The sequence below is a fragment of the Trifolium pratense genome, linkage group LG5 (genome assembly GCF_020283565.1).
Source record: "Trifolium pratense cultivar HEN17-A07 linkage group LG5, ARS_RC_1.1, whole genome shotgun sequence".
NCBI classification, from domain to species: Eukaryota; Viridiplantae; Streptophyta; class Magnoliopsida; order Fabales; family Fabaceae; genus Trifolium; species Trifolium pratense.
In genome coordinates, this window is record NC_060063.1 from 9,208,623 (window position 1) to 9,223,678 (window position 15,056).

Genomic DNA, 15,056 nt, shown 5'->3' on the forward strand with positions numbered 1-15,056 from the left:
TAAATGGTGATAGTTCTTCGGGAACAAAATTTTTTTAAGTTCTTCGGGAACTAAGATTATGAATTCTTCGGGAATTCATGTATTAAATATCTAAGTTCTTCAGGAACTGAGAATAGGTTCTTTAGGAACCAAGATTATGAATTTTTCGGGAATTCATGTATTAACTGTCTAGGTTCTTCAGGAACCAAGATTATGAATTCTTAAACATGTTTATGTTCTTTTGGATGATCGAAGTGTCGATGCTTCACCATACAGGTGTCGGTCACGAAGCATAATGATGCTTCACCAGACTATTGTCGGTCACGAAACTCAAACAATATCAAACATCCAAGATACATATTATAAATAAAGAAATAAATAAATAATTGATCAACATTTTATGTAATATTAATGATCAAAGTGTTATGCTTCACCATACAAATGTCGGATATCACGAAGCGTAAACAACATTGAATCAATTAAATACATAAAGGAATGATGCTTATTTATTTATTTAATTTTAATTATTATTATTTGATCTTTTATAAGTATACAAGGTTCAAACGATTCATAATCATATAATAATCAAAAATAAAAACTACTTGTGATTTCATAATAATAGAATAAGAATTGCATACCTCAGTTGGTAAGCTTGTGCTGATAACGTGTTATAAACTAATGTAAATAGGAGCAATAGTATAGATGGAGAAGAGAGAAAGAATAGTGTATGTTGTTCATCACTAGGATTAGGGTTAGAGTTACAATATAGTGATACATAATATCTATATATAGGTAAACATAATGGGCCAATTACATGGGCCAGGACATCCACTAATAATATTCATAACAGTCTTAATATATAAAGGATTGTGTAAACTATCCTTACTAAATACTATCAATGTTCATGTACCAAAAAAAAAAAATACTATCAATGTTCTTTTGTTAATTTTAATTTTAAAATTAGTAAAATATGAAGTCTTTTGTTGTAACAAGAAAAAAATAAATGAGGCCTTTATTAAGAATATAGATAGTTAGTTAATAGGTTACTAAGTTGGTTAGGAGGTTAGAAAGTTAGTTAGAGAGTTAGTTACTCCAAATAGTCCTATAAATAAGCTACTCCATTGTACATTTTACTTATTCTTTTATCAATCAATATGATTACATATGAGTTTTTACCTCATGAGTATTCCTATGCTCTCTACCTCTCTTATGAGTATGATCTTCATCCCTCTCATCTCATGATTCTCAACATGGTATCAGAGCGATACCCGAGGGATGAAGATGAAGATTGTGCTTTCGCTTACGATTCTGACAGTTGTGAAGAAGATGAATCCGTCGATGTTGCAATTCTCAGCACTTCTGATCAAGATCTGGAATTTTCAACTTCGCAAGATTCAATCCTTTTTGGCAGCTTCGCAAGTCCAATCATTCCAGTTTCTATTCCTTCAATTGCATCAGATTTTGATGGTTTCTCCATCAAGATTGGGGCTATTACTTGTTTTCTTGGTGATTCTTGTTGTAGCAATGTCGATTTCGCGATCACCACTTCGGAAGAACACAAACAATTGAAGAATTTTGAAACTGAGTTTGTGCCTTCTGCAGTCAGCCAGAAATCGAAGAATCAACCCGGTGTTCAGTCGTTCTCTTCTCCGATCAAATTCGAGCGTCAACATGACGGCAACGTCCGATTCTCGCAAGATCAAGATCAGAACAACAAGAAAGGTGATACGCTTTCTGATTTGCTATTATGTTCGTCGGAGAGCATCACTTTCATTTCTCACCATCGAGCTTTCGACATCACAGTTTTTGATCCCGGTGGAATTATGTCAGTGATTTACAGTTCCGTTGTTATGCTCACTTTTCTGTCAAAGCTCATTTCGATGTATTTTACTGTTCGTGTTTTTGTCTTCGATCCCGGCGGAAATCGCTGCTGGACTTAGTTCTCAGTTTTCTGCGTGTTTGTTAGAAATTGTCAGGAAGATAATTTTCATTGATTCTTTCATTGTTTCTGGTCTGTTTGGTTGTTGGTTGCTTATGGTCTCATTGCAACATGCTGAAAGTTAGATAGCCACATATATTTCCAGTTCTGCTACTATACTCTCTATTATGTCATTTTTCGATTCAATTTCACTTTTTCCCTTCGATCCCGGCAGAACTTTCCTATGTCGAATTGGTCTTTTTTTCTGTTTGGTTTCTGTTTTCCAAACTCATACTAAGTATTCTCTTACTATGAGTTTGAGGGAGGCTAGCACAATATAGGGGTCAGTTCTGTAACAACATTGTTCAAGATTGATTGATGGTAGTTATGACTTCAATACCTTTGGAAGTATTCTTATGTGATTTGTTCTATCAATTCGATTGGAATGTTGTGATTTCTTCTATTGTTGTTACAACTGTGGAAGATATTTGGCATTGTTATTAAGTTTGGACTTCACTGTTATTTCTCCCTTGAATCAGATTGGTTTTAATCTTACTTGTTACAGTTGTAGTCAAGATTGGTATCTTTTGTTCCATATATGAAGGGTGATTCACCAAGTTGGATAAATATGTTCCTAAATTACTCAAAGATACATCAGATCAAGTCCTCACTTCACTTTACTGCATATTGGATCGAATGGAGATACCTTAATGACAAAGATTCTCACAAAAGTTTTGTCAATTGTTGAAGGAGTGGATTGCTTGTCATTGAACTTGGTCTCCTGTGCACAAACTACACTGTCAAGGTCCTTAAGGATTCATTCGAGTAAAGTTGGCCTTGGATCGAAGTGATCGAAGCAGAATTAAAGATCGGTTGCTACTTGGCCTATTATGCTGACATTGTGCCAACAATGTTACTGTTATGATTTGTCTTGGTGTTTAGTTCTTCACTATATGTTATCCCATATTTTAGCTCAAGGTAAAATATGTTATAATCTCCAGTTCCAAAGACATTTATTGCTATAAAAACCTGTTAAAATGGCTTTAAATAGCCTTAGTCTTTAATGTCTTCAAGAACAAGAGAGATTATCTCTCTTATCGTTTAAACGAAGGTTAAGGGTAATGTCTTTAAGAACAAGAGAATTCTAATGGAAAAACTTCACAGCTCGAGACTGAAGAATATTTCGATAGAAGCTAACGAATCGAAGTAGTCAGGAATTGTGGACTTAGAGCATTTTTCATCATTTAAGTGTGACTCGACTTCGACGGTTACAACGGTTTAAAGGCCTTGGTTCATTTCAAATGCAAAAGGACGCGTGGCTGAAGTGTAGTAGTTTAACGTTAGGATAGACGTTACTTAGTTTTCTATAAATAGGAGTATGTATAGTCGAAATAGTGGTCACAATTCATTTACACAAAATCTCAAACACTCAAAGTATCCATGTTAAGGCGAGAAACGAGTTACTCGAGAAAGATGTATGAATCGGTGAACCTTTACATTTTCTTTGTAATTTTTACATTCTAAATGCAAATTTACTTTCCATAAGTCTTTACTTTCTAAAGTATTTACAAATTCTGCATTTTATTAGTTCCCTCGTTCGAGTGAACTTACTTTGTTTATATTTAACATATGTTTCAGAAATCTAACATATTGTTCTTTTGCAAAATAAGGATGTCTTTAAAGATAAACTTCCAAATTTCTTTTAACAAAATGCATGAACAATTGTCCCGAGATTTACTAGTTGATCTCTCAAGTAATTAATTTAAACTAGCGGTTGTTTACCAAAAATCAGTGTAAACAAATTGGCACGCCCAGTGGGACGGGTTGTTTTGTGCAATTTACATTTTTTGAAAGAAGTTTATTTTCTAAAAATCCTTTTACAAGTACTAAGACAGTTAGTATTTATAGTTTGTGTTTTGATTTTGTATGCATTTGAGAAGTGGTAAATCTTTACCAAATTTAACTAGTGTTAAATCTAGATCAAAAATGGTTAGACCACCAAATAACAATCAAAACAATAACAACAATGTCCCAAATCCTGAAGGACAGCCAACACAAGCGTCGATTAGTAACGCTACTGTCATGGCCCAAGGCTCTGGAACATCTGTTTCGAGCGTTCCTGCAGTCAGTTTTGGGAATATAGGGGTAACAATGCCCTCAACGAGTTCGACTGTATCTGGGTCGATATCTTCGTTAGTATCACATGGTATAGGAGGCAGTCAGCCTGGTGCTGAAGATGTAAGGAGCCCCATTCGATAATTTCTGTTGAACCAATCAGGATTAGGAATGCCAGAATCTCTAATGGCAGGCTTACATAATTCTAATCAAAATCCTGAAAGGAGTACCATGCCTTCCCCAGCAGTCTCTGTTGTGGGAAATAGGACCAGAGACATTGCCTTACAAAATTTAACCAATGTAACTATGATGTCCTTTCGACAACAAATGGACGAGAGTAATCATGAAATGGTTAATATTCTGACTTCGCAATTGGGAACTATTTTGAATCCCTTGATTAACAGTACAAATAACAATTATCAGTTGTTAGCCCATCAGATGGGGCGAATAGCAGATTTCTTTGGTACTCCTGCAATGCCTAACCAAAACCTTCAGCCCATTCGAAACCAAACACAGGTTCATAACCAAGGGTTTCATGTGAACAATGAAGTTCCAAACAATCAAGTACCACAAGTGGTACAAGAGGAACCACCGGCTCCAGTAGTGCACCAAGTGCCAGAGCCTGAAGTAATTTTGGTTAATCGAAATCAGAATGCTGACGAAGTAATTAGAAATGTGCAAAGAAATAATTTTGCGCAACAAGATAACTTGGCAAATTTAGTCGAAACTATCTTAACTCAAAACAGTTTCAACGTTGGCTTACATAGGCCTAACTTTATTTCCCCATTATCTGAATATGTATTACAAACTGAATTGCCAAGGGGATGGAAAATCCCCAAATTCACAAAGTTTGCTGGGGACACAACTGAGTCAACAGTGGAACATATGGCAAGATTTTTTGCCGAAGCAGGAAATTTGGCAGATAATGAAAATTTAAGGTTGAAATATTTCCCGAATTCCCTTACAAAAAATGCTTTCACTTGGTTCACAACTCTTCCCCCCCGTTCGATTCAGCATTGGACTCAATTGGAAAGGGCTTTCCATGAACAGTTTTATATGGGCCAATCTAAGATTAGTTTGAAGGAATTGGCCAGTGTGAGGAGAAAGACACCAGAGTCCATAGATGATTATTTGAATCGATTTAGGCTACTCAAGGCCAGATGTTTTACTCAAGTGCCTGAACATGAGTTAGTTGAAATGGCTGCTGGAGGCCTAGATTATTCAATTCGAAAGAAATTAGATACACAACATCTAAGAGACATGGCACAATTAGCGGATAGGGTAAGACAGGTCGAACGCCTTAAGGCTGAAAAGGCTAGATCATCAAAGTTTCAAAAGAGGGAAAAGATTGCTTATGTCGAAACTATAGATGATGATGATGAGGAATATGTAATAAACTATGGAGACGTAGAGGATAATGAAATTAATATGGCCGAACTAAAACCTGGCCCTCCTTATGTCTGCAAATTACTAAAACCTTCGAATGGAAAAAATCCTGTCGAACCCAAGAATGATAAATTTGTTGCTAAAACTTATTCGTTTGATATAACTAAATGTGATGAAATATTTGATTTGTTGGTTACTGATGGCCAAATTGTTGTTCCAAAGGGATTGAAAGTGCCTCCCCTTGAACAACAAAAGAAAAGAGGTTTTTGCAAATTTCATAATTTTTTGGGTCATAAAACCTCACAATGTGTTCTTTTCAGGGATCTGGTTCAAAAGGCTTTGAAAGATGGAAGGTTGAAGTTTGGAGAGAAATCCAGACAACAGATGAAGATTGACGAAGATCCACTACAAATATCAGATGCTTCCTATGTGGAACCGGTCGAATGCTTGATGATCGATGCCATGGACTTATCAGGAGGCGCTCAATTGGTTTCTATTCCAGAGAATGAATACTACGAAAAAATGAAAGTAGTGTATCCTGGGGCTGAAGAGGAACTGATTGACTTTCTGCAAAGGTGTAAGCTTAACAAGTCTGAAGTTATGCTTTGCCCAAGGTGCAGTGCCGTATTCGACAAGAAGGCTACTGAGGGCCTCAACAAGTTTATACCATTCAGAAGAAACAAAGAGAATTGGCCAAAGTCAAGGCCAATGAAAAGACAGAACATGGCGCATGCTAAACCAATACATCAAAGGTTGGGCAACCCAAATACTTTTGTGCCATCCAACAACTCACCAATGAACAAATGGGTTCATGGTCATGCATCAAACTTTGTCAGAAATTCTGTTGACAAGGGAAGTTCAAGTAAGAATCATTCGAGTCATTCTGTTGATTCGAAGAAGTATGCTTACAGAAACAATTACAAGGGAAAGAATCCCATGACCCGCACACAATGGCGTAGGCATCAGCGCCAACAAAGACTCTCCCTTCAAGAGGCTCAAAAGACTGAAGACAACAAAGGAAAACAGGTTGTCAAAGTGACCAGAAGGCCTCTGAAAGAAAGATTGACTCAAACAGAGGATGTTCGAAAGGTTGAGAATGAGTTTGAAGGAGAGAACATGGAAGATGAGGATCTCCTTGATTCAGATCCCGAGTTTGATGTGCTGGTGAACGTAGTTTCGATCCTCCCTGCTGAATATGACGTGTGGTCAGAAGTGACTGAAGGGGAGGATGAGTTCGATGAGTCTGAATTGGCTTTGCACAAGCCAATGTGTTATTATGTAATGAATAATGGCTGTTTAGAGGAACAGATGGCCAATTTTGAGAGGCCAACTGAGGGAATGAAGAATCATTTGAAACCCCTCTTTATTCAGGCCAAAGTAAATAACGTGGGGGTCAACAAAGTGTTGATTGATGGAGGAGCAGCAGTAAACCTGATGCCAGAATTCATGATTACCAAGATTGGTAAATTTTCTACTGACTTGCACCCTCACAACATCGTTCTTTCGAATTACGAAGGTGAGACTGGTTTCTCGCTGGGGGCAATTCAAGTCGATGTGGCAGTTGGCAGTACTGTTAGGCCAACTTTGTTTTTGGTTGTAGCATCGAAGGCCAATTATAATCTGCTTCTAGGAAGGGAGTGGATACATGGCGTTGGAGCAGTGCCTTCGACTCTCCATCAGAGGGTAAGTATTTGGAGAGATGATGGTGTGGTAGAGAATATCGAAGCCGATCAAAGTTATTTTAGGGCTGAAACACACCACATAACTAAGCATTCATTTGATAAGAAGTTGGCGAACATATCGCCATGTACTGAACAGGGATATGTCTATGCCCCTGCTGATAATGTCTACCATTCTGTCAAATTGGATCCAACTCATGGATTCATTTGGGAGAGAGAGGAGATAGATGATGGTCCACATGTGGATGAAGGCAAAGTCCGCCCAACTGGGTGGGACCTTGAAGAATACTACGATGACTAAGCCCAATGCTTGGGCCAAGATTTCGGCTTATATGGCCGAAAACAAGATAAAGATGGCTTTAGAAGCCACAATGCTGCAAGAAAATATGGCTGTCGAAGCCAATAACTGTGAAAATGGCAAATTATTGCCAATAACTCAAAAATTGGATTGCATCTATGATGAAGAACCATTGGGATTTGAGAAAGATCCTTCCAGTTCCAATCAAAAGATGCAGGCCCAAGACCCTTTGGAGGAAATAGATATTGGAGATGGCTCGATCAAAAGGCCAACGTACATAAGTGCTAATATCCCAAAGGACTTGCGTGAGAAACTGGTTGAACTCCTTAAAGAGTTCAAAGATTGTTTTGCTTGGGATTATGATGAAATGCCAGGCTTAAACAGAAATTTGGTCGAACACAGATTACCCATTCGACCAGACAAGAAACCAGTTAAACAATCACCAAGGAGATTTGCACCAGAAATCCTATCTAAGATCAAGGAGGAAATCGAAAGGTTGCTGAGAAGCAAGTTCATCCGGACTGCCAGGTACGTCGAATGGTTAGCAAATATAGTTCTTGTCATTAAGAAAAATGGTTCTCTTAGAATATGTATAGATTTTAGGGACTTAAATAATGCTACCCCTAAAGATGAATATTCGATGCCTGTAGCAGAAATGTTAATAGATTCAGCAGCAGGTTTCGAATATCTTAGCATGTTAGATGGGTATTCTGGATATAACCAAATTTTTATCGCTGAGGAAGATGTGGCAAAAACAGCTTTTCGATGCCCAGGGGCTTTGGGTACCTATGAATGGGTCGTAATGCCGTTTGGATTGAAAAATGCTGGAGCCACATACCAAAGAGCAATGAACTCAATTTTCCATGATTTTATCGATACTTTTATGCAAGTATATATTGATGATATTATTGTTAAATCATCATCACAAAATGATCATTTGGTTTGTTTAAAAAGGTCATTCGAAAGAATGAGGAAATATGGATTGAAAATGAATCCATTGAAATGTGCTTTTTGTGTACATGCAGGAGACTTCCTCGGATTTGTGGTGCATAAAAAAGGCATTGAGATAAACCAAAACAAGACAAAAGCGATTTTGGAGACTAACCCTCCAACAAACAAAAAGCAACTCCAATCCTTGTTGGGAAAAATCAACTTTCTGAGAAGATTCATTTCGAATCTAAGTGGTAAGGCTCAAGCTTTTTCACCATTGCTTCGACTCAAGAAAGAAGATGTTTTTACTTGGGGGCAGGATCAGCAAGAAGCATTTGATGAAATCAAAAAATACTTGTCTAATCCTCCAACTCTGATGCCACCAATTAGAAATAAGTTTATGAAGTTGTATATTTCAGCATCTGATACCACATTAGGTAGTATGTTAGCCCAAGAGGACGAAAATGGCGAAGAAAAGGCCATTTATTATCTAAGTAGAGTCCTTAATGATGTTGAAACTAGATATAGTAGTATTGAAAAGCTTTGTCTTTGTTTGTATTTTTCTTGTATGAAATTGAAGCATTATATAAAGCCTATTGATGTTTATGTTTATTCTCATTATGATGTTATTAAACATATGTTGCTAAAACCAATTTTACATAGTCGAATTGGGAGTTGGGCCTTAGCTCTTTCTGAATATTCACTTTCATACAAACCTTTGAAAGCAATTAAAGGCCAAATAGTTGCTGACTTTATTGTTGATCATTCAGCAAGCGAATCACCTCAAAATTACATTGCTTTAGAACCATGGACTTTGTATTTTGATGGGTCTAGACATCAGCATGGTACTGGAATAGGTATTTTGATAATTTCCCCACAAAAAATTCCTACTAAGTTCAAATACAGGATTAATGGTATGTGTTCGAACAATGAAGCTGAATATGAGGCTTTGATAGCAGGATTAGAAATATTATTGAGCCTGGGGGCAAAAGACATTAGAATAAAAGGTGATTCAGAATTAGTGTTGAAGCAATTGACAAAAGAATACAAATGTATTAAAGAGCATTTGATTCGTTATTTTGTTATAGCAAATGCGTTACTAAAACGTTTCGATTCGATTGACATAGAACATGTTCCTCGAATAGAAAACCAAGAAGCAAATGACTTAGCACAGATTGCTTCAGGATACAAAGTGTCCAAAGAAAAGCTAGAACAATTAATAGAAATCAAAGAAAAATTGATTTCTAATGAGCCAATGCAATTGGAATTGTCAATGCCAAAACTTGAGGGGGCAGAGATGTCACCAAATGACATAAATAATTCTGATAAAGAAATGAATTATGATGAATTCCAAATTTTTTTCATTGACAATTTAATAGATGGTGATTGGAGAAAACCAATTGTAGAATATTTGGAGAATCCAATCGGGAGTGCTCGAAAAATCAAATATAGGGCGTCAAATTATGTGATCATTGGTAATGAATTGTTTAAAAAGACCCTCGAAGGAGTACTGTTGAAATGCCTTAGTGAGAATGAGGCCTACATAGCAATATCCGATGTTCATAGTGGGGCATGTGGTTCTCACCAATCAGGCCATAAGATGAAATGGCTTTTAGTTCGACAAGGCATGTACTGGCCATCTATGTTAAAAGATTGCATAGATTTCGCTAAGGGTTGTCAAGAATGTCAAAGACATGCAGGAATCCAACATGTACCTGCAAGTGAATTACATTCGATAATAAAACCTTGGCCATTTAGAGGTTGGGCATTAGATTTAATTGGTGAAATAAAACCAGCATCATCAAAAAATCAAAAATATATAATAGTTGGTGTTGATTATTTTACCAAATGGATCGAAGCCATACTCTTGCCCAATGTTGATCAAGAAGAGGTTATAAGTTTTATCCAAAACCACATCATTTATAGGTTTGGAATTCCTGAAACCATTACAACTGATCAAGGATCAGTGTTTACTGGTCGAAAGGTGCAAGAATTCGCTAGGCAAACAGGGTTTAAACTTTTGACTTCGACACCTTATTATGCACAAGCAAATGGTCAAGTAGAAGCTGCCAATAAAATTATTATTGGATTAATCAGAAAACATATTGCTCAAAAGCCAAGAAATTGGAACAAGACTTTAAATCAAGTCTTATGGGCATGTAGAAATTCTCCTAAAGAATCAACAAACTCTACTCCGTTTCGATTAACATATGGTCATGATGCAGTGTTACCAGTGGAAATTCATTTGCAATCTATCAGAATTCAAAGGCAAATGGAGATACCAACTGATCACTATTGGAGTATGATGTTTGATGAATTGGTTGATTTAGACGAAGAAAGGCTAAGAGCGCTTGATACTTTAAGTAGACAAAAAGAAAGAGTAGCAAAGGCCTATAATAAGAAGGTTAAATCAAAAACCTTTGAAGTGGGAAATTTAGTTTGGAAGGTTATTTTGCCTATGGACAAAAAAGATAGAGTTTTAGGCAAATGGTCTCCGAATTGGGAAGGACCTTTTAAAATAATACAAGTGTTTTCGAATGGTGCATATGAAATAGAAGAATTGACTTCAGAAAAGCGAACATTGAATATAAATGGTAAGTATTTGAAAAAATATAAACCAACGCTTTTAGAAGTTAATGTTAGCACAGAATAAATATTCGAAACGAAATTGAAATGGCATAAACAAAGTAAAAGTGCCATCAAAGGCAATTGTCAAGGTTACAAACCAAATATAAATAAAACCAGATAATTGTTCGAGAATTTAAAAACATCAAAAGAAAGTCTAAGACAAACACTTGGACTTGAAATCAGCATAATGGTCCTTAATAAGGCCAACTTCGACAGTCTGGATCTTGATTGCATCTTCGAGAGACTTGATCTCTTCTTTGATCACAGTGGCAGCACTGAAGTGAGAAATACCTTCTTTCGCAGCCTCGCGGATAGATTCTTGAGTGGTAGCAGCAACAGCTTCTTCAATCTTCGAACGCTTTGCTTTCTCTTCGAGGATCTTCTTCTCTCGATCAGCAATCTCAGCTCGAAGAGAATCTATCTCTGCCTCCCACTTGGAAATATTGTTGGTGCATTCTTGAATCCCAAGGCCTGGTTGCTGAACTTGTGCTTTCATTTGGTCAACTTTCGATTGAGCAGCCATGGCCTTCTCGAATAATGCATCATAAGCAGCCTGCTGACCAACAAGTTTTTGAGAATTGCGTTTCAAGCTCTGCACCGTAGTAGCAAATTGGTCCAAGATAGATTCGAGCTGGATAACTTTTCCCAAGGTTTCGAGATCAGTTTGAGGATTATGCAACTTGTTCAAAAAAGATTTATGCTTAAAAGCATTAGCAGGGTGCTCTTCAACTGATGCCAAGATGTCTCCATTGATGAAATCAGTATATAGCTTTGAAATCAGAGAGTCTTGTCGAACAGAAGAATTGATTTCTGAATCTGAAGCAGTCGAATTACTGGGTCCACTCGAACTCACAGGATCAGTAGTCGTTTTAGAAATCAGAAGTTTCAGAGCAGCCTCAGGATCATGGATTTGCAAGGAAATGAATTCTTCTTCAGGAAGCCCTAGGCTGGCTGACAGTTTCGACGTTGAAGTTTCAGGCAGCAATTCTGATCCACCAGCTTCTGCTTCTTTCATGGCTTCAGAGTCAAAATCTTCTTCTTCTGAGGAAGTCTCATTAGCATCGACATCGATTGCTGCAGTCTCGTTCCATTCCTTGAAAGGGGAGGTCTTGTTATCAGTCTCTGCAGATTTAGGATGCTCTGGTTGATCTTGACTAAGCTCTGGTATGATCTTTTCAGAAATAGTGGTCTCACTATCTTTGAGGGTATCACCACTAGACTTGTTCGATATGATGTCCTAAAAAACAGAATCGAATATGAGGGAATATAACATTACTTATTTTAAATGAGAATGCAAGTAAAGTAGTACAAGTACCTCTGGATTGATGTCTTGCTGGGGCATGTTATCCGAATCATTGAGTGTAGCATCAGGCATAGCAACATCTTCTTGAACTTCAGCTTCAGGGGTAGGCTCTTGTTGTTCACTCGAAATCGAAGGAGTTTTAAGGTTGGTTGCAGAGGGATCACTTGAGGACTTGGACTTTTTATTCTTTTTCTCCCGGGTTCGATCCTCTGAACTTTTCTTTCCTTCTTTCTTCTTTTCCTCTTTCCTCTTTTCTTTCCTTTCCTTCTTCTCTTTCTTCTCTTTCATCTTCCTCTCCTTCTCTTCAGTAGAGAGACTATCAGAAGTAGTTTCCGGAATGTTTGTTTCAATATTCGCAGGAGGCTGTCTCCTTTTTCTCTGGAAACTTTCTTCTTCTTCTTCTTCCTGCGAATAGAAGTCGAGACAGGAAGCATTTGAATTAATGGAATTGATTTGGGAGGAACTTTGAAAATAAACTAGAAAAAAAAAACTTATACCTCTTCTTCGTCACTGACGACTATCGTGCTAGGTTTTGGCTTCTTCGATGGGCCAGTCTCAGTAGAAGGGACGTTGGTTGGTCTTTTACGTGCCTGGAAGAAGTAGGTTAGAAAGTTAAAAAATTTTAACTTAGAATTTTCAAAAGAAAACAAGTTTCGATTCAGTAAGTACCTTGGAAGGCTTTCCAGTGGTTTCAACTGCCTTTGGTGTTGTTTTTTCTTTGACTGTCTTAACAGTTTCTGCAGTTTGTTTCTTGGTGACTAGGAAACATAAGCAAAGGGTTAAATCGAAATAGTATGAGAATATATGACAAAAGAAAAGTGCATATATAAAGACAAGTTACATGTAGTTTTGACTTGTTGTTCGATTCTTTTTATCTGAGGTTGAGTAAAACCACTCTCCAACCTCGAGATAAGCACTGCATCTCCCAGGTGTTTGCTGTCGAAATATCGCCTCCACCAGTTGGCAAACTCTTGTGTACAGTAGTAAGAAAGGTTGAAGTCAAATGGCTCGAAGCCATAAACATTATCACGACTAATCTTCATATACCTTTCATACAAAGTAGAAGTCACAGTAGTCCCAAGCACGATGTTCTTCTTTCTTATATACATGCTCTTTGGTCGAAGCTGTGAGAAACCAAACTGTCTAGAGACCAAATTCGGTTGATACCCAATTAATGCATATTCAGAAGATAAGGTACCAATTCGAATAGACAGAATGGTAGGATCTAAATATGCCGTCCAGGTTTCATTTATTTCCTCCTTAACATTTGGATTCAGCACTGGTATCTCTTTGACGAACCAGGAGGGACCAATAGTTCTCTTCACAAATGGAGCATGTTCAGGCTTGAATTGGTCGATGGCTAAGAAGATTTTCATGTACTTCATAAAAAGTTGTTGGGAGTTTTGTTCGAGGGGATTAGGTTGGAGCCTTATCAAACGGGTGCCTTCGACTTTCCTTTTAGCTATCGAAGCATGGTGTTCAGTGGGAATGAACAAACCAAGCTCTTTTTCAAAGGTGGCATTCAACCACAATTGTAATAGCCACATAGGCCCAGCAGCTTGAAAGCATCCATCTGTGGCAGCTTTCTTCGATTTCGACTTAGCAGGGACCAAACCTTTCAGGTTATCACAAACTTCCCCAATAGATTCATACAAGGTTGCCAGCAGAAGGCGTCCTAAGGCAAAGTGGCATCCTTCATGTATTTGCACAGCCATAGGGATAAATTTCCTAGCAATTTGAAGAGATCGAGAGCAGAATACATAATGGGATAGCCATAAAGTAAGAAAAGCCACATGTTCTTCATCTGAGACTTCTTCATTCTCAGGTCCTGAATGTTTGAGGATATAGGCAGAAAAGGCATTCTCTTTGTAGTTCAAAGTGATGTTATCACTAACATCATTGGGGCTGTAGGTTTTGCCAGTGGGTCTTAATCCTGTGATAGCTGACATATCGAACAGGGTAGGTGTCATCATACCACTTTTGAAATGAAAAGTGTTGGTAGATTTTTCAAAGAAATGCATCGCAGCAATGAGCATTTCAGGTTGGTATTTGGGCCCTATCCTAGAAAATTGTATTAACTCGAAGATTCCATAATCTTTCCAGAATTTGCCAAAGGATTGTTCTATTCGATCAAGCCAAGTAAGGTAAAGGTTATTTCCGTAATAAGGATGGGATCGAAAGGGTTTATAATTTGTCAGCATATATTCAAAATTATAGGGTTTGCTGTCAAAGATTCTGGGTTCGCAGGTTTCGAGACATGGAAATATCTCATATACTTCCCTAGTCAAGTTCATATCATCTGGAATCGGACCACCAAAAGCATAAACATTTTTATTAATAGCAAAGGGAATCATTACCTGACTTTCCCAGATTTCTCGATGTTCTTTGCTACCTTTGGGTTCTGGAACGTACTTTGTTCCATCATCAGCAATGGAGAAATCGCTCCATTTTCCAGCGAAAGGGATTTGAATCTTGTTGGATGAAGACGCCATGGGAGCTCTCGGAAAAAGAAGAAGATGAAGAATGTAGATCTGAGATCTGGAAAGATATGATTTGAAGAAGGTAATCCAAGATACGGTAAGTTCAGAATCGTTTTGAATCTTTGTTGTTTCAAGATTGGGAGAAAGATTTTGAGAGATTTTTGGAGCGTGAGAAGCTATGGAAGAAGTTAGAAAAGTTTCAACTGAAGTGGCAAAGCTCTATTTATAGCCATTCTTGGATTAAGACAAAATTTAATTAAAAAAGGAATAAATGCTAAAAAAGTGCTTTTTGTCTATTCCGATTCAACTTCTCAGACTGACGCGTGTCCCACTACTCAAA

General features: G+C 37.4%; 1 protein-coding gene across 1 annotated transcript; it reads left to right on the forward strand.

Moving 5' to 3' along the window:
• The first annotated feature begins 1,133 nt into the window (after positions 1-1,133).
• On the forward strand, positions 1,134-1,919 carry LOC123886000. Its single transcript, XM_045935341.1, has one exon. It carries the CDS (start codon positions 1,134-1,136, stop codon positions 1,917-1,919), a length of 786 nt encoding a protein of 261 aa, XP_045791297.1.
• Positions 1,920-15,056: the final 13,137 nt, after the last annotated feature.